We start from the raw sequence: 23,066 nt of genomic DNA, 5'->3' as shown, positions 1-23,066 counted from the left end.
TTTATCCTAGCTTTCCTGGTAGCATTTGTCACGAATGCAGTATGTGATTCTTGCGATTGCAGTCTCAAAGGGCTTGGTAGGTGAGAATTTCTAGAAGTGCAATTATTTTTTTGCCATATCCCTGTGGTTGTAGAAGAGTCTTACTGCCGAGGATTACATACTGAGCGCTGCTGTCTTATAACGTGTGCTGGCACTGCATCAGATGTGCCGGCAGGTCAGGTTACGCTGTAGCTTTGCTGCTGTAGCGTGTATGCCAGAAGGGAGACATCAGCGCTCTGAAATACCAGTAGCCTGTGTGGTGTGATACCACCTGTGTATTTTTGTCTCCTGGACTTCCAAGAGCAGTGAAATGATGATAGCGCTAAAGCTCCTGATGCTTCTTCACTTCTAAAAATATATTTGAGTTGCACAAACTTGTAATTTTCCAGGTAACATTTTATTTTTATATATATATATTATATATATATAAGGGGAAACAGAAGATCTTGACACACTGGTGACATGCTTCATCTTGCTAAAACTGTGACCACGATGCAAAAATGATAGGCATAAGGTGGGGAAAATCCATCTTGATGTCTTGGGTAAGCATTTAAACTCCCAACTGCTTCTGTTGTAATATGCATGGAGGTCTGATGCAGCTCTGATAATGTCCTGGGTCAGACCTAATGAGGCGTTTCTGTCCTGCCATGTGCTTCAGGCTTCAGTTAAACTTACTGCCTCTCTCCTGTAAGCTGGAAATGCCAGAAGGGAATTTGGAAGGGTTAATCAGCTGTAGCCTGCAAGCTGCTTGGAGATCATCTGACAAAATGGCTGTGTGAAAGTGTTTGGCATGTTTGTGGGCACATCTTCAGATTCTTGCTCCTCGGATGGTGGCAGTGGGTGACTGCTGATTTCAGTGTCTTTTCTCATGGTAGTGTGTCTGTGTGGTATCTTTTTTCACTTGCTTGCAAAGTCACCTCCAGCCAGCCTCCTAAAACACTTGGGGCTGAGAAAAGCATTTCTTTTTGCATCAGAAGCAAGTGTTTTCCTATTAACAGTGTGCTTTTCTTTGAAAAACAACCTTGAATTTAGGTCACGCCTTTATCCCTTCAACTTTGCAAACAGAATCTGTACATCATTGCAAAGGCTTGTTTGTTTTTGGCTTTTCTTTCACAACTGCAGTGACTGAAAGGCATCTCGATCTGTTCCCCTGTAGATGGTGAGTCACCTGGATGGCTGCTGTTCTCACCTCCATGGCTCCTGGGCTAGATATTTGCTTTCAATAAGAAAACAGTGGCTGAATTGGTAGAGGTTAATCCGTTGCTTGCCATTTTAAATAGTCAGGCTGCGTGTCTTGTCCTTTCTTGCGAAGGGTAAAGGTAGGTTGTATATCCCAGCAACCCCGCCAGCTTGCACTCCTTTTTAGCATCTAAATAAGGTAGGTGAGCACATCTGGGAATTACCAGTTACTGCAGTGAGCACGTTTACTATTTCAGAACGAAATCTTGGCCGTTTATACTAAATGGCATTTTGTGTAATCATTGTGGATAAGAAAGAAATAAATAAAGCTGGCAGAAAATCACAGGGTCAGCGCTGCAGTTAGTTATTGTTTGTTCTCTTCTCCCCCATGGACAGATAATGAGCGTTTCTGCCTCATTTAGTCATATGGTTGATAGATATATGTGGGAGTGTATAGATGTATCCACTAACCCTGCTTGAATAGACTTCACTTTTATTTATTTTTGTATTATTTTATGGTGTTTCTTTTTAAAAACTGACATTAAGGAGAAAACGTTTCGATTAGGCAACTGGGTGGCTCCTAGGGCACAGGATGGGCTGCAGGATTCTCCTGTGCCCTTAATAAAAAGCTCTAATGTGGCTGTCAACTGCTTGTGACTATTCTCACACATTCTCATTTCAGAGATTGTGCATACAGGGGGGCCGATAACTTTCATTTCTGAACCGGACTGGAGTTCGGTAGCTGGGCCTTTTGGGTCTTCTGCTGGTTTTGTCCATTTGTGAAGCGTTGATAATACTTGGCTCTTTCGTAGGGCTGTTATGAGCACAGCAGGTTTGATTTGGCACTGAAAAAATGCAGAGAATCCTCTATGATATTCATGGGAACAGTATTGTTCTGGCAGCCTCCAAAATTACCAAATGCTTGTAAGAAATTAAAAAAAAAAAATCAGTGATGCTGGGGAGGGCAGGAGGGAGAGGGACAGAACGGGGTAGTTGTTGAGCTCCAGGTCTGTGCTGGGTTTTGTGGAAGTGCTTTCCAGACTTCAAATTGCTGCTGGTCTGTGAGGCGATGCTAAAACATGCAACTGGTCAAAAGTCCTGGTGAGGAGGTCGGAATTGGTTGTGTAAGGTCAGTGCCTCCTGTAGTGAACAGGTCCCAGCTGCTTCTGAAGAAGCTCTGAGAAAGCAGAGAAGAATCAGACATGCAATTTGTGTGTTGGAAAGTTTCCTTTTGCTACCGTTTGTTTTTTCTACTGCTCAGCAAGGGAGGGGGCTTGTGTCTTTGAGCACAAGCTTGTGAAATGCTGCTTTTTATTTTTTTTTTTAAATGTGTATGAATGAGAACATCTTGCATGCTTGCATTCATGTAATTTTCTTGCACACATGTATTTTTTTGCATGTACGCACACACATGCTAGAACCTCTGTTTCACAGAAAAGAAAGTAGGTAGATTTTGTGACTTTTTTATTTCGAAAGAATCTTTTTGGATTACTAGTACTGTCACAGGAGCATCACCAAATGGTAATGGTGTGTGCTTTCAGAACCGGCTAGCAATGGGAAGAGTCTTATTCCAGGAGATGGCTTGAAAAATCCTCTGAGCAGCCTCACTTTTTTTTTGAGGCTGTTTTCATAAAGAACACTGAGTGTCTATGCTCCCAAAAATCAGGCTAGTGTGATGTGTCAGGATGGGCAAGTAAGATGGCTTGCGGTATCTGGAAACTCTGACTAGCCCTCTGAAGCAGGTGGGAGCAGGAGATGAACATTCACTTACAAATGCATAGATGTTCACCCTTCTTGACGTGTCTACTTTCAGCCGCATTATATCCATTTATTTGAGAAGATACAACAAGGAAAATAAACTGCAGAGAGCGAGCTGTTCCTTTGTGACCTCAAGGAAATGGCTCCTAGAGATCTGACTCGCTTTGGGTCTTTTCTTACTTTTGCAAAGTGCTCATACTCTTAGCCCCTCTTATATTAGGTGATAAAACATGTGTTACCTGGGGAAGCTCCTGCGGGTCATGAAAGCGATTTCCTCTTTGAGTGTTTAAAACCCCTTCTTGGGACTCCTGCCAGGGACTATTCTATGGGGAGCTGTTTCATGCCCTTCCAGACAGTGGTTTGATGTTTCTCAGCCCTGTCAGATGAACTTGTGGCTGCAAAGACATTGCTGAGGGACGGTTACTTCCCAAGGTGATGTGGCAGCCTTGTGGTCCTGGTTGTTTTCTCTGAGTACATTTACTGGTTAAGCAATCTGCTGCTGACATCCAGGATCCTTTATGACATGCTGATAGATGCTGTGAGCGAGGTCTGATGGTTGCACCTCTTTCTAAAGAAACTTGGTGCCCCTCCTGTTTTGGTTTGATCTTGCTGAGATGGGATGGCGTCAGCGGGAGAAGTGGGAAGTGCTGTTTCTTACCAGCTTTACCCTTGGACTGGGATTGAAGAACTGGGTTTTAGGTTTGGTTCTGCCCCTGATTTTTCTGGCTGACTCTGCTGATGTCAGTTCCTCTCCCTGTGGTTTAACTTTTAACTGTGCAGTTTGCTCTGGAAAAATAGGCTGTACGAGAACTACGTGTTAATAACTAGATCTAGGAATAAGAGAGTCACTGACTCTGTGATGAATATGATAACCTTAAGCTGCAGCATAGCATAGTATTGGGCACTGAGGACCTTGTAATTATTAGTGTCATGTTTGCTCTCTGACTGAGATGTTCTTAAGCCAAATTTTATTTCAACCAGCAAGTAAATATTTTATTTTATTTTTATTCTTTCAAATGAGAAAAGTTGTTCATGCTTAGTACTAAATTATCATTGGGTTAAAAAACAATCAGGAAACACATGACTGTGTTGAGTACAGCAATAGCAAAGTTTTAATTACATGAAACTCAAAACATATTTTCCTCTTTGCTTGAATCTAATATACGGGCTGGAGTCGTGAAAGCTATGAGTGTGACAAAATTACTAAACAGTGATAGCAGCAGCCAGGATTCTCAGATGACTGGGTGTTTGACTTCCTTGTTTATGACACACAGAAGGGAATATTTTGTGGGTTTTTTTTCCTTTCTTTTAAAATAATTTTCAAGCTTAGTGCTTACTGAGGACTAGGTCCGTTCAGAGTCTGTTCTGTCAGTCCAGCATTTGAGCCTCAGGACTCCAGAGCGTCTTGTTCCTTTGGATGGCTTTGATTTCTTTCCAGTTCTTTTTCCTCCATGACTCACAGTGCTCCCACCCGCTGCTGACTGGTACCGTTCCTGAGTGGGCCCTTATCACTGTTGCCTCTGGTCCCCTGTTTGCCTCTTGAGTAAGTCTGTAGTCCTGAGGTACTATCAGGGCAGCATAACAGCACCCTTCTCTGTGCTTTGCGCCCACTTGCAGTATGAATGCTTTTGTAATTGTCAAAGAAGAGACAGTGCCTGAGGTCTATGACCCTGCCTGAGCCTTTCAGAATGAATTATGGTCTTTCATCTACTGGAGGGTCACGTTCTCTTTGTAATTGCACTGAAGTGACTTTCCACTACATTTGGTACATGCATGCAGACAGCCATAATTTGTTCTGTAAGACACAGCCCTGCCCATAATTACAAGGAATATGTAAGCTTGTCTGCCTCGAATATGGCATTAGGGTGCTCTCTCTCATTAAATCAACGTAAATCTTTTGATGTAGTCTCATTGGTTCCCTGCTGCATTTTCTCCCTCGAGTAAAGAACAGAATTTCTGTTTGTGAGTGAAAGCTCGCTCTATTTGGATAATTCTTTTCATTGGCCATGCTGGTGCAAACTGGAGGTAAGCTTACCTCCATGTGTGACTTTAGTCTTGTAACACAAATATGAATGCTGGAATTATCTGGTGGGGGACCTGTGTTCAGTGTCCTGTCCCTCCCAGAAGCCTGGAATATGTTGTATGGGAAACACAGACCTCCTGAGCTCGTGTGGCGTCCTGTTGACTGCCTGCAATTTTGGATGGTCTTACTGCTTTCAGGAGATCTAGGGATTTTTTGTCTTCCCTCACTTTGAATTCTTCAGTAAATAGTTCCCTAAAAATGCTCCAGTAGAAGCATGGGTACCATATGGCCAGTTTTTAGCCTTTTGCTACGTATTTTCCAGGTTGCTTCCTTTGGACCCAAGGGGTACCTGGAGGCCAGGTTGGGTATCACCAGGCTGCATTTTCTCAAGGCCTCTTAGATTTTGATTTCAATGGTGTCTTAGATAAAGATTTTTACAAACCCTGCTCAGTTGTTTTCTGTAGGGTGGTTTCAGTTGCAATGTGTGGTTAAAAATGGCAGCCCTTGCTTTCTTTGGATGAGATTAACTGGATTCCCGATGATTTTTGGTATTTGTACCTGCATTCAATTTCCATCTGTGTGATGGCAGCTAGAGGCAACATTTTTTCTTTATATGTGGGTAGAATTTGCTCACTAACTTCATGCTGCTACCAAAGTGTTTCCTCGAAATCCTCTAAACTATTTGCGTTAATTATTCATTAGTGTATTTTATGCATTTCTGTCATTTGATTTTGTCTATTGCTGCGTTTTTCTTGTACCTAAGAAAGCCTTAAAATAGGAATTTTGGAATCAAAAAGGAAGATTGCAGATTACTGTTGGTTTTCTAGTGGCTACTCTTTTCATTGCTGTGTTAATGTAAAGGCTTAATGAGCAGGTTTGACTCCAGGGCAAGGCTGAGTGCTGCTCTGAACAGCAGTTTCCATCTAGGGTTCCTTTGAAACGAAGCATTTGCTAACCTGCCAGCTTTTATTTTTGTTTATTTGTGCCTACTGCATTCATCGGGGCTCGGTAAAGGGTACAGTCACACAAAGGGCTGCCTGAAGACTTTCGGAGACTGGAAGCGATGCACTCAGAGCAGCTACTAAAGCATATTTTGGATATTAAGGCTTAAATCTAGAAGCGGTATGATCTCTCCCCTCCCCTTCGACCTTCTCTTTTAAGTATGTGCATTCGACCAAAAGCCACCACTTTCACTCCTGAGGAGTGACTCTCTTAGGGTCTAGAGAATGTTTTCTAACAGAGTGACATACATGTTGGTGAGGATATGCAGCATCTGTAACATGGCATTCCCTGGATGCTGGGCTTAGCTGTTTGCTTCAGCGGGGTATTTGCATTGCTAACGCCTTCCCTAGAGAGTGCGGAGTTTCACGTCTCCTCTCCCCTTTCTCTTCCAGGGCCAGGCCTGTGTGCTTCTCCACAAGTGTATGCTACTTCCTCAGATGAAGCTCCTCATGACAGAGCAGGAGTGGGAGGAATTGATCAGAGAAAGCATCAGCCAAGTGACAGAGGTAACAAGCTTCAACATGTTAAACGTATAGATAGCACCTAATGGGTGCTGCTTTTACTGGTGTGGTGCTCGTTCTCCGAGCTGGAGTCTGCGGCTGTGCAGGGCTTCGCTGATCGTAGAGGGCTTGTGCCTGCTTGCACCAGGTTCTGACTAGTGTCCACCAGGATTACGGCATTCTTGTAACGCTGCTGTTTAGACGTATTTTCACAGAGTGCAAGAAATGTGCTTGGTACAGCTCAGTGGTGCCTGTGTATGGATCCGAGAGACAGAGCTCGAATTTTAGGGATCACACTCATACAGATTAATTTAAAGGGGTTTTAAAAAATAAGTTTTGAACTGAAAGGTATTGTGAACACTTATTTAATTTCAGAAAATGTTATGGAAGTTCTGTATTTGAATGAACTTCAGGGCCAAGGAGACAGAGCTGAGGTGCGCTATACTTCTGACTCCTGGTGCATTGCAAGCCTTCTGGACAAGATTCTCTTGCTAATGTTGTTTGTCAGTGAAATCTTAAAATACATTGGAAAATAATTTGTACAGGAAAAATAGTGACAGAAATTGCAGGGCGTCTGATTCAATGGCAAGTGCGGAACGTACCTGAAGGCAGTTTTGGCATGCAGCTGTTACGTGGGAGGTGATCTGTGGGACAGGAGACTGAAGAAGCAAATACCGTTCAATTATATGCTTGTGGATTGACATGGGGGGACCAAGCAGCCAAATTAGTGTTATGATGTGGTAACTAAACTTGATGACATGGGAGATTTCAGTCTTGGTGTTCCTGTATAACTGTAGTATTGACTTCTTTCTAAGTGTAGCTTTCATGCTTTGCTTACTTCTTTAAATGCTGGTTACGTGGTAATTTAGGCCATTCTGTAATTTACCATATTGGAACAGAAGGATTAGCTCTGTTTTCCTTTGTCAAGGAGGGACAAAATCTAAGCAAGTTTAAATCAAGGAATCGGAGGTTCTGGTTATAATTCTTGATGAAGCAGGTAATCCTGGGTTTCATTAAATAGCTTTTATTTAGTGGTTACGTCGGGAATCCAATGGGTGGAGTTAGGTATGATTTTATTTTCCAGCTACGTAAAACATGCCACTCCTTCCAGCCCGGTCATCTCCATGTTTCTGTCTAGCAGCTGAATACCCTCCAGGACTTGGTGATTCACAGGGAAACCACAAACATCTACAATGCCTTTATGTTGTTCTTGCCAGGGAAAGTTTAGCAACTTGCAGCCCATCCAGTATTTTAATGAGCTTTTCTACCAAAGCTTCCTCAGTGTCTCTCATTTCTGTGGTCATCGGTGTTTAAAGAAAAATTCCTGGGAAATATTGTCAGTTTGTTTGGGCTGTCCAAGGTATACCCTGCGGGCAGGAGGCCTCCCATACTATTAACTGGCAGTGGCATATAGGTGCTAGTTCTCTTTTTGGCCTGAAAAAGCCCTGACGTAACATTTTTACAGAGTGCTCTGTTGGTGGACATGTACGTATTGGGTTTGTCTCCCTTCCTCCTGCTCCTCCCTTGCGCTAACACGGTTCTGGTATGGCTCCTTGGAGCTGGGGCAGCTGCACGTCTTTAAATGTTGCTGTAATTAGGAGGGGTCAAAGACTTTATGTTCCATGTAACAGTTTTGAGTCATAGCCAAAGGCTGACACTTGTGCTGCAAAACTTTCTAAAGCTGCAAAAGGTATTCTGTGTCTTTTTGGTGGCACAGAAATGCTCACTTATCTGAGTAATAGCTGTAAAAACATGCAATAGCTCTATAGTGTAGTCAAACAATACTCATCGTGACTGATCTCTTTTGGAGATGGTAAAATCCCTTGTAGCAGAAGTCAGAGGCTGGAAACTGAGCAAGTTTAGAATCTGGAGAAAGTATGTACTTGTCAGAGAGAGTAATCCACCATTAAAATAACTTGCTGAAGAGTTTATTAACTCAAATCTCAAGTTGGAGATTGTGTGCTTGACTGAAAGAGGAGCTGCAGGTTGGGTGGAAGTTACGGGCTTTAATGCTGACATTACAGGGTGAGTTTGCTTGGAGTGTGTTAGGCAGGAACTGGGGCTAAAGGATAGCGCTGTCTGTCCCTGATGTTCCCACTGGAGGGCATTTGCAGAACTGAGAGTTTCTCCTGTAGCTCCGTCTTGTCCCTTTTCATCTGAGACTTGTCTCAGTGGGCCATTCCAGCCGAGCCATGATTTTGGAGGTGGGCATGTAAGTAGGTAGTTGTTGGCATGTGAGTACTTACTCATGAGAACCTTGACTGAGAGCGGTGGTTCACGATACTGTGGAAAATGATGAAGTTTTGTTGCCCTACCTCTAGTTGAAAGGTCTGTGTTTGCTGTCACTGGCCGCTCCTGCCACCATCCCTAAGAAATAGCTGTTTTAAGAGGAATAAATGATAATGCAGAATTTTATACCTTTCTTCGACCCAGGGAGGAGTCTGAAATAACCTGGGAGGGCCAACTCTTTAACTGACTGTACTGATGTGCACTTGTAATTCAAGCAGCAATGTTGTTGACAGGGAAGCTGTCACCTGAAGGCTTTGCTCTCTACGTCCTTGGTCAGATTTGCAGCTATGGGGCTGGTAGCTCTTAAAGTGCAGGGTTGTCATTGGAGGTGTAAGGTGTAAGAGGGGATAGGATGCTATCTCCTGGTGGCTGCCTTCTCGTCCTGTCTTGCTCAGTGATTGCACTGCATACCTGCAGATCACTTGGTGGGGAGCAGGGAGCCTGGGATGGTTTTAGGCAGTGATATGTGCTGGAACTGGGAAAAAAGCAATGTGAGAAAACTGCAGTCTTGGATATCATCGAATTATGCCTGCAAAACTAAGAGGCATTTGAGGGAGAATCAACAGCCAGGAACTTTAAATGAAGAGACAGCTTCCTGAAATAGCAGCTCCGGCTGCTGCGAGGCAATGGCTCTCGAGCTTACATAAGCTAACTTGACCTTATTTGTTCCGAAAATGTTTAAGCATGCTTATAAAACATATATCACAGTCATGAAGGATTCATGTTTGCCATCTCCTTACTGTCAGTGAGGGAACTCTTGACATCCTAGCAGGAACTTTGGGGTCGACTTGTTCTTGTGAGAGCCCTGCTTGCTGTTGGTGCCCTTGGTGCCTTGTTCTGTGGGGTCACCTGGGCAGAAAGCCTTGTCCGCAAGCCCTAGGACTGCAAAGGCGAGGAATCAGAAAAATAGCTCTGGCGCAGTTTTGGCCTCTCAAGTCCTAAATAGTTACTTTAGACAAAGCAGAACCTTGCTACAACTGCTCAAGTTTATTCTAATGCTGGGAGTCTAGACGACACAGTTGTGTTTACAGTATAAAGAAATAGAGTTGCTTCATGTTGTAAATGAGAGAGCTCGCCTGAGATGCTAGAGCATCTGATAGAGACTTCTTCCTCTTCGAGAGCTTTGTTCTTTTATCGGTAGGTCTCAAAGCGTTTTACAAAGGAAATTCAAACCAGTGAGTTGTTGATGTAATGAAGAAAGTATTTTACAGAAACCCAAGGGCTAATGTATTTAGTTTACTAAAGTTGTTCACCCTGTTTTACAGATGACATGCTTGGCTGGGAGCTGAGCCAAGAATCAAACTTAGGTCTCCTGAGACACCCCCGAGACTCTCTTTGTGCACGGACAATCTGGCTGTTCCTTAACTTGGCGTCAGAACAGCCCAGTGGGCTGGATAGCAATCTCTGTCCCTGTGTTATCTAAGGAGGATGCGGGGGGTTTGGAGTTCTGACTGCCCCTGGTCACGCCGTGAGGGCAGTGGCAGAACCTGAGAGGTCCAAGCTTCCCTTTTCGCGCAGGGAACGGCTGCACGGTTTTGGTGGGGGATCTCTGTGGGGCTGCTGGGGCTCACACACTGTCTTGTTCACTCGATCAAGCTCCTCTCAATTTGGTCTTTCAGTTCTCCCAGTTGTCATTGGGGGCACATTTGGGCGTTTGTTCCCCTCCTTAGATATGTTTCTGTTTTCTTTCTCATATGTTACAAAATTGCTGTCTTGGCTTTAGAGTGATCTTGAAGCCCTGCCAATTTTTTAGTAACTCATTGACAGATTTGGGGCAGGAAGCGCTGGGATCTGAATACATAGTTTCATTACCTTTTTCTGTCATCCCTTTGCCGGGGACTGGCTTGGCCTCCGGAACTGAGGTGCTTTCTGTAACTCCCAACTTATGCTGAAACTCCTAGTACAGGGGAAGGGGAAAAGGATTTTGAGGACTGTTTCAGAAAAAGTATATTTTCACGGCTGATCAACTTGAAAACAAAACAACCCTGAGAAAAACGGTTGGTAAAACTGCTTTCTCTGGCTTGTACACAGCAGTTTCCTGAGGGTTTCTTTTGTCTGTCTTCTACAGTAAGTACCTCATAGAAAAGGCCCAACTTTACTGCTATTTTTTCCTTTGCTTGTTTTGTCAATGTCATATCCTGCGTAAGGGACAGCCAGAGCAGATAGCGTTCAAGTTGGCTGTTTGAAGCCAAAATGGGATCAAAGCAGCCTGATATGTAAAAACACTCACAGAATCTGATACCTAACTTCAGTGCAAGACCAAAGCGCTTCCAGTCACCAATACTGGAGACTTTCAGATAAATTTACACATAATCCTAATGAGATGCCTGTGGTGCCTCCTAAGTGTAAGGCTTGGCCTGGGCAGGCAGCCATGTTTCTGTAGGAAGGCATGAAGGTAGAGAGACAGGGGATTACACAGCCTGTGGAAGGGATGGTATAGATAACCCAAGACCTCTTTTCCAAGACTCACATCATTTGAAGGTTTTTGTATGCTCTCTGAAGACTTTTGTTGTATGGCATTGGAGGGTTTTGTTGCTATTGTGTTGTTCAGCCAGGGAGTGGCTAGCTGGAGCCCCTCAGAATGTGTGGGGGAGAGAGGGGTGCACTATATAGCCTTCCAGTGTAGACATGCCCTTCGTTTCTGAAGGGCATCACATTTGATTATCGGTGCCTTAATTTGTAGGGAGATAAATTATTAACAGTGACTTCATCAAATCTCTAAAAAAAGCCATTCTTCAGTTTTTTTCTTGAAGATTGCCTGAACTTTTATCTGTCCGTCTTTATAAATTCTTAATTCATTGCCCTTTCTCAGCCTCTTAGCTTGTAAAATGAGGCCAGTAGTGATTTAACTGATATCTTCGACGTGCTTTCGGAGTACTGGATGTCTCTGTGGAGAATTCATTCTCCTCTGTTCCCTGAGCGGTCCTGCATGGTTTTTCCCTGCTGCATTTTCATACGGTCTATGGAAAAAAAGTTAAGATCTTTAAACTTGGGAAAGCGTTGACATTTTCTGTGAGAATAGCTTCTGGATTTTTAGGCTCCTCCCTCTAATAAAAGCCAAAATAAACATTGCAAAAAATGCCCTTTAGTTACACCCTTCAGCATGTGGGTCTGCTTAGTCCCCTGCCTTCCCTCTCTCTCGGTCAGGGACAAGCAGAAGCTTGGTGGTTCCCTTCCTTTTGTGAGCATTTCTCGATGACTTGTTTCTGCTAGAGGTGCAAGGAAAAGTCTTGAACATTGGCACTTTCAGTCTTCAGAATTTAGTGAGAGAACAGAGGGAGGAGGGATTGTCAATGCTTGCTTTCCTTCTTTCAGTGCTCTCGGCAGCAGCTGCCGTGCTGTTCAGAACCTCTCCTTGTGTGCTTGTGTACGCTGTGTACGTGGAGTTGGAAACGGATTTGGCTCTGGATAGATGGAAACTGGTGTTAAGTTTACTGGTGTAAGTTCCATTACTTAGCCTTTAGTTCTAGCTTGGGTTCTTCTATTGTAAAGTGAACATTGTCATGAATGGAATCATAGAATTGTCTAGGCTGGAAGGGATCTTTAAGATCATCAGGTCCAACCATCAACCTAACACTGCCAAAACCAAGTATTTGGGGGTGGCTTTTCTGGGTTTTGGGAAGCTCCGAGTTGATTCCTGGCTCTGGCATAGTCTGCGTGACTCAGTCATGTTACTTGGCCTCTCTGAGCTCTGTAAAATGGAGGGAATGATGCTGGCTTACGGCTTACCTCTCAGGAGAAATGTGAGCGTAATGACAGGTGAGGCGAGGGTGCTTACATCGGATAATAACAGGAGCTGTGAGCATACAGAATGCTAAAATACTTCATTTGGTTGTCGGTTCGTTATTAGTAGAGGAAAGCTGTGCCCCTCCCAAACCTCTCAGCTTTGTGTGTGTGGACACGGGAAGCCTTGTGCTTTGGCTCAGGTAATGGGCATGCTCTTGTAGGGCCGCAAACCCGCTTGCTCTGGGTGTGACTCCACCGTAGGGACCTGAGCCACAACAGCAGCAAAATGCCAGGTTGAGTCTTTGCTCTGGGACCCTGCGTGCAGCATGGAGCTAGGCAAAGCTTCAGCTTTCCCACTGAGTTTGAAAGCAGTCAGCGTACTGAAATCGGACCTCTTAAGCGCTTTCTTGTCATGACTGCAGACATTCAGCGGGGTGGAAATTTTGCTGCGCTATTTTGCTGCTGGAGAAGAGAGTTTACCTTAGCAACCGTGGGCTGTGCCAGGGGGTGTAAGGTCGTGCTGGGTGGGAGGATGGAGGTATGTGTTTTGCAGAAGGCACTTGGCACTGTATTCAGCCATGAATCTGCACATTTATCCATCAGCATCAGGTCTGCTATGGGGGAGGAAGGGGGAAGGATGGAGATAGCACAGTGTGTGGAAAGAATGCAGGTTGGCTGGGCTTCTCCAGCGCACGGAGCAGTGATGGATCTGTCAGGTTGATCCCACAGAGGGGTAGGGCTGTTTGTTTTGAACAATGAAATAGGCTGAAAGACGTGCTGGGAATGCATGAATATTAAGTGGTGTTCAAACTCCCAGCTAGGAAATGTGCTTGTCTGTTGGTAGGAGAAATCTTCTCTGTACTCTTGAGATACTGCTGTGTCTTGTAAGTCTGGGCTAAGTCTGTCCCCCACTGTGGTACCTGTGAAAGGGGAAGAGGTACAGACAGGCTGAGATTGCAGGTGGGTGTGAATGTGGAGACTTCCAGAAACATTGCCTGGCTCCGTATAACAGCATTTTACCATCTCCCCTGCAGGGAAAGCTGGGCAGTGGCTGGAGCGCTGACTTTGGCTCTAGATGCACGTGCACCACTTTTTGCTGTATTGCAAGTTTCAGTGGAGTTTTGGGCTTAGGCTAAAATTGTACCTGGGGAACTGAGGCATGGAGCTGTGTGGTTAGCTAGCTGCCAGCCCTCTGTCCTGCTTGTATGACTGAATTACCGCAGGTATTCACCTGCTGTGCCCTAACAAACTTGGTTTATACTTTGTGAAGATGAAGAAATGCTGTGAAGTGCAATGAGAGAGGAAGGTTGGATCCTGCAGTAGCTGGGATACCTCCATGTGTGATGCAGGAATTAGGAATATAAGAAAAAACACTGATTGGTTGAGATGCTGGGGACCTGCTGTTCTTTTAGAAATCCTAGAAGCAGAGAACTTTGGATCCATCCACCAAAACCAGCCAGAGGCTTTTGGAAGCAGCCTGTTTGACATAACAAGACAAAACCATCTCTGCCAGCTGAATCCATGTAGGGTGAGGCAGGAACTGTGTTGCTGTATTGGCTTGAGATGAGATGGGGCTTCCAGCTGTGACAACTGCCTCCATATTTTTTCCTTTTGGAAAATGATCGGCCCAGACCTCCTAACGGGTCAGATGCACAGGCATGATTAACCACTGCAGGTATTACTGAGCTGGAACTGGGACCGAGATTTCCTGTAAGTGGGACTGGCTGTTACTGAAGGAACAGAGTAAGAAAAGCAGAAAATGGGAAAAACCCCAACATAATCAGCAAGTGATGCAAGCGTGGCTGTTGAATATAAGCCACGTGGTCCCTCTGCTTCTAGTATTGAGTGATCGGGTTATGCGACTCTTAAGTTGGTACTGCTTTCCGAGGGCAGGGGAAGGGAGAGTTGGATACCTTTTTGAACACCACATGGCAGAGAATCACAGAACAGGTGGTTAGACAAGTTCTTCTGGGTTTTCGCTTAACCCTCCACCACTGACCTGTAGCATAGCTGGGAGCAAAACCACTGCTTTGTGCCTCAGTCTTGCTAATTTAAAAGGGAGATACTTGCCAACCTTGTGCAAGTATTTTGCGATCTGATCAGTGTTTGAGGCTCTCCTAAGGATGCTGCAGATGACTGAAATGCTACTTCTCTTTTTAAGGCATGTTTGCCATGAGTTGCAGTTTGCCATGTGTTACACAATAGCTTTTGCTTTAATGTTATGATTGTATTTTATACATTCCCCAAATGAAATCACGGTAGGCCTGTAAAATGATTGACCTACACAATTGGGGTGGCAGTGCTAATTTAGTCTTTCAGATAGCTGAGTGAGGGACTAGGGCAATCTGCTGTGCGAACCCATAACGTGCAGACAGTGGTTGGTACCTTACATAGCAAGAAGTTACGACAAATGTTTGGGAAAGCCACTTTTGAGGTTTGGACCCAGTTTCCATTGAATAGACTTGGGATTTCATCGCTTGGGAGCAGTTCCCCAAGGCTCACCAAGCCCCAGTCCAAAGTCAGCTTCTTTTATGTAACCAGAGCGCAGCATGTTCATGTTGATGTCGCTTGCTAACACAAATCCCAGTGACGCAGATGCTCGGCTGTGTAGCTCCCTGCTGTGGGAGGAGGGGAGTGAAGCAATGCCTGACAGAAGATACCATCTCCTGGAATGCGTAATGGGCAAGTACTCCGAGGCAGTGGTGATGAGATCAGGATAATTAGTGATAGTCAGCTGAGCAGGAATTGGAGTCAAGTCTTTAAGGAGGCTTTGATGGTCTCAACCATACTACATATAGAGGTGCTGGCGATTTTGTGCTCTTTGGAGAAAACTTCTTTTACACCCTTTGTAGCAGAAAGGAAAGGGAAAAGACTCGTATTGAGGAAATTGTAAGACTTTATCTGAATCCAGCTTCCTTAAAGCAAATCCATTCTGCTTCCAGACTAGAGAAAATTATGCGTTCTGTAGGAATTAATTATCTGGTGTTTCTTTGCTGCTCCTTTGGCTTCTTCACCCACCCTCTCCCTCTTCCTCGTTCCTTCCTGGTCTTTGAGAGCTGTTTAAAAGTGATCCATTTCAGTAGGGAGCTATTTATTTGCAGAGCACCTAAATTGTACTGGATTACTTCTGGCTATTTATGCTGGTGGAACTGTGTTTGTGTTTCCAGACTCATGCAAAACACTGCTTTTAATATAGATGCTTAGTCTCGCAGCTCTGATGTCGCTAGACCAGTGATATCTTCCATCTCCAGCTTTTGGTTCTACAGGTCTGCATGAATTTGGTTGGGCACCCCAAACTAAATGCGTGTCCCAGTTTCCCAAAGACTTGAAAACTGCTTGCAGACTTCTGAAAATCAACCGCCCAGGTGTTGTTCAGAGCTATCAAATATCTCTGTTGACTTCAGTAGGATTTATTTCAAACCCTTCAAAACATCAGGGCAATTCTGGGAAGCAGAGATGGCAGCAAGAACAGACAGAGTCAAGCCAGCACGATTTAAATGCAGTCATCTACATCACTCATCCACGGTGAAGAGAAAATGCAATTTATTTTTAACACCTCCTTAATTCCGTAATGTTTATATATTAACAAGATGAAATGACAGTTGACTTTACTGTGGCTCCTTCTCACATTTCTGCCCTGGTTCCTCTTGTCCTGAAGAGCTGACAGCCCGTACTGATTTTCTCTCTCTGTGAACTTGTACGCAACTTAGCGAAATTGGGATCTCAACTTCATAGCCTCTCTGAAAGCTGCTTTAACCACAAGTAATGACTGTTAGCCTGTCAATATCTTGTTCTTTAAATTGCAAAGAAAATTTTTATGCAAATCAGGCTGTTTTGTTTTCATAATTGATTTGCTGATTATTATTATTATCATTATTATTATTTATTGTGGTGAGCCTCATAAATGGCGTGTGCATGGCCCCGTGGGGTGTTACATGCTACTTGTGAAGTTTTTAGTTTGTTTGTTTTTTTTGTTTTTGTTTTTTTTTTTTTTTGAATCACACACCCTATATTTGTTTCTCATTTTACCTGAGAGACTTTAGAGCTGCTGAATTGTTTGACCTGGTAGGTTAATGACAGCTCTGGAATAGAGTTGCAGTGCATCTATCTATATCAGGAGAGAGTAATTAGCAAGTTATTTATAGTCAGATGGAATTGCGGCATGAATTAAAGCCAGCAGAACACAGTGGCTTTCTAATACAGGGCTTGAATGGACCATCCAGGTCAGGAAATAACCGTATCTTTATTATTTAAAAAAGGTACTCCCAAAGCGTGGAGTCCTGTATAGATAGTAAATAATTCTACTTGAAGGCTGCTGTTCCTGCAGATATGTTATCCTGTCTCCCCACTTTTTCTGCTGAAAGTGTTCCTGAGACTCTTGCTGGCCATCCCTATTTTTCTGTTGTGGGTGTCATTACTGAAAAAGCTTGCTTTGGGCAATAAATGTCTATCTTTCTCTCAGTGTCTGCAAGGATTTTTACTTCGTTTGCCAGCTTTATGCTGATATAGATGGAGAACAGTTTTGCTCAGAGTCCTTAAAATTACTTCTAGTCTGAATGGAGCAAAAGCAATAGATGGTCTAAAGGGAGAGGTTGCATCTCCTGGAGAGCTACGGCCTTCCACTGCTGGGTGCAGGTTTGGTGCCGAGACCTATCAGCGATGCACGTTGCCTGAGGCACCAAAGATGCTGAGCCCGGGGTGGATCTGGCCCTTTGGCTGGGCTGGCGTGTTCGAACTCCAGGCAAAGGTGGGCTTGGCTACAAGTGCAGCCTCCTCTAGAGAAATAGGCTGTGATGAGGCACGCCGCTGTCTACAATAAACTCGTCCCTGCAAGTCCTATCTCATATTAGTGTAATCCATGCAAGCTGTGGGGCTTGCTGTGTGCATCACAGAGAAATACAGCGGGGAAGAAAACTACCGTGTAAGCAGGGCTGTGAGGACCAGCTGCAGGCAGAGGATCAGTACCCCTGAGCCCCTGGGCCACCTCTTTGATCCAGCTGCCTTTTTATGGCTATTTTCTGCCCTTCTCCACTTGTAAATAACACTGGCTTTTATTTGACCTATCTTTGGAGTGACTTTCCTCTAAGCCAGACATTTCAGTGTCTCAGAAACCCTGCAGCACATAAAGGGAACACAAAGAGATGAGATTTTACTCTCAGTCATTTCAGTGAATTTAAGCTTGATTGACAAGCCCTGTTCTAGTGCTGGCAACTGGGATTTCCTAGGTGTAAGTGTTAATGGATTTTTGCATTAGCGCTTTATGTGTAAATCCCAGCTTCTGCAGCTGAGTAGCTGTTGTCCCTCAGGTGAGTCTGTTGTCTGGCAGTCTCCTGGCCTTTCCAGGGTGGGGGCAGATACTGTCTTTCCTCTTTTTTTCCAGGAGGCAACAACATGTCTCCAGCTTAAAAACTAGGGAGAGCAGCTGAGTTGTGCCATTGTGGTATGCTTGCTCTGATTTTGTCTAGTTGTTTCTTAATTAATCTGGGCATCAGCAGCTTCCACCATGTACCCTCCTGAGCATTTCCAGTTTGGTGAGTTTTGTATTCCAGAGTTATTTTGGTGTCAGGCTGATCCTGCCGATTGTTACTCGGTTTATGCCTTCTCCTGAGAAGAGTTGTTTCCCCATTTAACATGTGTTCCTTCTCCATCTCCCCATTTAACGTGCAGAGTTTGAAAATGGTTGGCAACTGTACGCTGAAGTCTGAGAAAGAGAAAGTTGGCAAGACCTTGGAGCTGCTGAACTTCCTCCTCAAAACTGTGGCGGCACAGGTGAGTGCGTGACCTGATGTGTGGCAAATGGCTGTTCTTCTGAATACCACCAAGGCCTCTCTTAAGTGTCACGCTTGGATTTTACCTTGTTGACTGCTCCATCGATACATCCCACCTCATTTCTTACCAAAGGTACCTCTGGAGGGAATGCCTAGCTGGATTTGAGGACAGAAGGGCCCTCCTGTCTGAAGCAGTGATCCATAGCTCTTGTGAACTGATCTCTAAGAGCTTGTTGAAGAACTTGTGCAGTATTCCACAAATACATGTGGCATCTTCTTTCTTATCAGCAGAAATACAGGCTGGGATACAGTGAGGATGAGCTGAGTTTTGTCCCAGATGATTGCTCTGTCCCCTTCACTGAACTCCAGAGATTTTAGTTTCTGGAAACTGAGACCTACTCAGAAGCTTTGTGAGCGGGAGTGAAGCTTTGTTCTGGGGCTTTGTTTTCCCTAATGAAAAATGTCCTTTTTGAACACGAGAAGATTTTTCTATAGGTGACAAAATAAGTCTCCAACATGGTCTTATTTACTGGAGCAAAATAACAGAAGCAGGAGAATTGCTGAAACCCAGTTTCCTACTGATAAGTGCTGAGCTCACACCACAGCCTGTTTCTTTGTGAAGACCTAATAGGAAAGTGGGTGGAGGAGAGAGATTATTTCCAAGACCTTTATAGGAACTGAATAGCCTTTGAGACACCCCTTTCTGTCTGGCTTTACTGAAATTATCCAGTGGGTTACAGAAGCTGTAGAGGCAGCCAGAGGCAGCATGATTGCGTCCTTTAGAAATCAGACTGAAAATTCTGCTTTTCTTTTAGATAGGTACATAGTCATGCGTCTTCTTTCCCCTGCTCCCAGCTATGGACTGAAAAGTAAAGAGGACTGAAGGACCTTTCAGTCCCTTTTATACCACTACAAGTCTAGCTGTTAGACTCATGCCTCTCATGCTAGAGACTCAGTTTTTCAAGCAAACCCTGTACCTAATGGCGTGGTGTGACTCACCAGTTTTTGCCCCCAAATTGAAGTGATGTTGCAAATGAGCTCAGGGCAATGGCTCAGGGAGAAGCTGGGCAGGATTGGTTATTCCTGCCACAGTCTTATGCCAAGGATGGCCTGTACCCTGTTGCTGTGAGCGTTGCTTCTGCCTTCACTCTGCAGATTGTCTGTTTGTACTTGCCTCTTGCAGAACCTGCCTGTTAAGTTGACGGAGTTGGACAAAGTGCTGGTAGCAGCGGACTGGCCAAAACGCATTGGGAATTCAGCGCGTCTTGAGTCTCTCTACTGGAACGTCATGTCCTGTCTGAATTATACGTATGTATGCTTGGCACTCTGGCTTCTTGGCTTGCCTGGGGGACTGACTGCCTGTCCTACTTGTCTTCATTGATGTGGGGAGGTAGGAAGAGAGAGGAAGTCAAGGCACTGAGCTCAGGCTGGAGTTTTGAGTTAAATGGAGCTCCTGGGTTGGTGAGGTTGAAACGCTTGTTGTTTTGCTTTTGAACAATTCTAGTCTCATTGTTCCAAGTGCTTATATCCTTAGGATTGGTCCTTGATGGGAAGGGATAGTAAGGCACGTCTGATCATGTCTTGCCAGTAGAGGTAAGACAGCTGAGCACCCAAGGATAGAGTGTCTGCTGTCAGCGGTCCCAAGTAGTGGCCTGGTTTAGGAGCCATTGCCAAAGTTGCAGAGGAATTTCTAGGCTAGGAGGAGTCACTAAGCCCTTTGCATGTCACTGTGGATTGATTCTGCAAATGTGAGGCTGGAGGGAGCGAGTAGCTGTCCTGGGAAGTGACTGGATACCTGAGAGTACATGCCGGGACCTTGAATCTTCTCCGGTGATTTTTGGCTCCTTAGTGTCTGGATCCCCAGCCTGATGCTTGGGGTTGTTGCCTTGCAGCTCTGAAAGCTGGGGAGCATTCAGGGTTTATGCTTTAGTGCTCCTGTGTTAAGTGGCAGTTGGATTTGACTTCTGCTCCAGGGCAAAGAAGAGTGTAGGATCTCTTTCTCCTTTCTGTCACTAGCTTGCAATCAGAACTTCTGTTTCCCCTTCCTGCTGACAGTATTTAGTGTAACACCCAGCATTAGGGAATGCTGGGTGCTCTTCTAATGACTGGGAGCTGAGATCCCACTGTGTGAGTGGCCTGGTTTGTGGTATCTCAGCCCAGCAAGAGGCTCTGAGGGACACGTTTGCATGTGGCTTATGGTGAGAGGGCTCACAGGCAGGGAGGAATCATACGAGGCAGCTGAAGCTGTTGTTGTGGCCCCTTCTAATGCCTTGAGCAGGTTTGCAGGGCACAGTGTCCTCACCCAGCCTTAGACACAGCCCCAGGCCCTTTCCCAGTCTCACACAGGTCCCCTGGCATCGTACTGCCAGGGCTGGCAGAAGGGTAGGACCTAGTTTAGGAGCTGGTAGAGACTGTGGCTGGGAGGGCATTGCTGAGGTAGGAAAAGCTGAGCTTGTGCGTGCTGTCTGAGGAAGGGATTGGGGTTTAGGGGTGCAGCCTGCTGTCACTGTTGGTGCCATCTTACTATGACACCAAGAGATCTTTGTGCAGGTGAGTTGGAACAAGCCTACAGCAGGTGTGGTTTGTGCACAGGACCCTGATGAAGGTGCTGAGGGCCAAGTGCTAACATCAGGTTGTCTGGATAGCGTTTTTCCATCCTGAAGAGACGTGACTTGAAAAATTCTCCAAAAAGCTTCGCGTTGAAAAGCAGGCTGTGTAATTAGAGCCTGGTTCCTTTTCAGGACTCTGCTATGGGAAGTGAGCTGGTGCAGAGCAGCTTAGATTGGGTCGTGGCGAAGTTGCCAACTGACTCTGTTGGAGAATAGCAGCAGTGGTGGCTGTCTTGCTTGCACACAAAGGCCGCCTAGATGAGACTGGAATGGTCTGCCGGGGGTTCTTGCTGGAAGACCTCATTGTTAGCACAGTGAAAGCCTTGCTGGGGCTGTCACGTTGGACAGACAGGCAGTGGTCTCAGTAGCCTTGCATGGGGCCACAAGTGGATGTACTCAAGAAGGTGGTAAGTACAGCGTCTGGTCTGTGGAACGGGTATTCCTCCTCAAGTCTCCAAGTGCCTTCTTGAGTCCTGGTCCAGTTCCTGCTGTTCATTTAACCAGTTGCTGTGCAGACTGAGGACTACCTCCAGGACTAACGCTCATCTCTGCAGCATGCCTGTGCTTCCTGTACCTTTCTTGTGCTTCGGCCTGTTCATGGACTGCCTGTAGCATGGATCACACTGCTCCCCGCCTGTAAACTAAGTTGGTCTTGATTTTTGATGTTCTGTCTGCAGGAAGCCCAAGAAAGAGAAGACAGCCAATAAGCCTGTGCAGGAAACAGAGACACTTAAGCGGAAAAAGAAGGGCTTCCTGCCAGAGACGAAGAAACGCAAGAATCGCAAGAAGGGCATCCAGGAGAATGGGGTAGCACCAGTAGCTAGTGAAGATGAACAATCAGCAGCCCCAGAGGAGGAGCAGCCCATGGGAACAGAAACCCCCAAGCAGAAGAAAGGCTTTGTGGCTGGTAGCAAATGCAAGAATCAGAACAGAGGGGTCAGGGAGAACGGGGTGGCAATGGAGGGCAGTAGGGAGGAAGCTGTTAGTGGAGGAGATGCTGTGGCTGACAAGAAGAAAAAGAAGAAGAAGAAGGTGAATATGAGCAGAAAAAGAAAAGGTGATGCAGGCAATGAAGCCAAGCAGGTTCCAGCTGCAAAGAAAACCAAGTGGAGTGTCAGCCAGCAGACCCAGCAGAAGCAGGGCAATGCCAACCAGCAGAAGCAGGGCAAAGTCAAGAAGAAAAAAGAGAAGAAAACAGTGCTGCAGGAGTAAACTCCATGGACTCACCCAGGCTTGGCATGGCTAGCGTGGCTCAAAGGACTGTTTTAATGTCTTTTATAACTATAGTTTTTATGTCCTCCCTGACTTCAAATAAACCTTCCATGATACTGAGGTCTAAAGCTGTGGGTCTGACTTGTGTGGAAAGCTCAGCTAGAGCACAGGGGGCTCTAGGAGGTCGCATACCCTCCAGGATCTGGTAGGTGCCCACATTCTCTTCTCTGGCAGTGCCAAACAACTTGTGCTTGGGAGCACAGGCTCCTGTCTTCATGATATCCCAAGGCAGAAGTGAGATGCTTGTTTGGATCTCTTGGGCAGTTGCGGTAGGCGTGCTGGCACTACTGACTCGTGTGGTCAAGCCCTGTGGGAAGTTCAGACATAACCCCTACAGGCACATTTCTGTCCTGCCCAGGCCCAGCAGTACTCACAGCTTTTTCAGTCTGCGAGATGCCGACTCTCTTAAATGCCTGGAGTTAAGTGGGCTTGCACATGGATGTTCTGGGGACAAATATATCCGATTTGGCCACTCAGGTGTCCTCAGTAACTACCATGATCTGGCTTTCTTGCTTTTTTGCTGCTGGGTGCAGGCGAGGTGATGGCCTCTGTGATGGCGCAAGGGACATAAAACAGTGAAACAATTGAAATGGTCGGTTGATTCCCTAGTCTGCCAGGCCAGCAGGCTCTGTGCAGCCGTGCAAGGCACCTCTTACCAGCAGGCTTACACCGGTCTATGAAGGTGACTGCTTGGAATTGGCATCTGCTTATTTATCCCCAAGCTCCTGAATGCCAGAATGCCATCACCCCTTTGGAGAGGCCAGGGCCAGGTTCTTCGATGAGTTGGGTACCTGGTTCTTGTTGAAGGCTGAATCTCAAAGTGCTTGAAACTCTACTCATGTTGCCCCTGAAGCCTCTTCCCTCCTTTCCTCACCCCCACCTGCTGACCACCTTTGCTCCT

The 23,066-nt window shown here is 45.4% G+C and overlaps 1 protein-coding gene across 1 annotated transcript in view; it reads left to right on the top strand.

Moving 5' to 3' along the window:
• MYBBP1A (MYB binding protein 1a) overlaps positions 1-22,526 on the top strand; it is a 62,097-nt gene extending 39,571 nt beyond the window's left edge. The window contains exons 24-27 of the mRNA XM_063342023.1: positions 6,394-6,507; positions 18,184-18,285; positions 19,468-19,592; positions 21,571-22,526. Coding sequence (XP_063198093.1) covers positions 6,394-6,507; positions 18,184-18,285; positions 19,468-19,592; positions 21,571-22,105 — 876 coding nt within the window. The 3' untranslated portion in view covers positions 22,106-22,526. The remainder of the gene's footprint in view (positions 1-6,393; positions 6,508-18,183; positions 18,286-19,467; positions 19,593-21,570) is intronic.
• Positions 22,527-23,066: the final 540 nt, after the last annotated feature.

The sequence above is a fragment of the Chroicocephalus ridibundus genome, chromosome 7 (genome assembly GCF_963924245.1).
Source record: "Chroicocephalus ridibundus chromosome 7, bChrRid1.1, whole genome shotgun sequence".
Classification (NCBI taxonomy): Eukaryota; Metazoa; Chordata; class Aves; order Charadriiformes; family Laridae; genus Chroicocephalus; species Chroicocephalus ridibundus.
The sequence above is the reverse complement of the archived record's forward strand: the minus strand, read 5'-3'. Positions and strand labels throughout refer to the sequence as shown.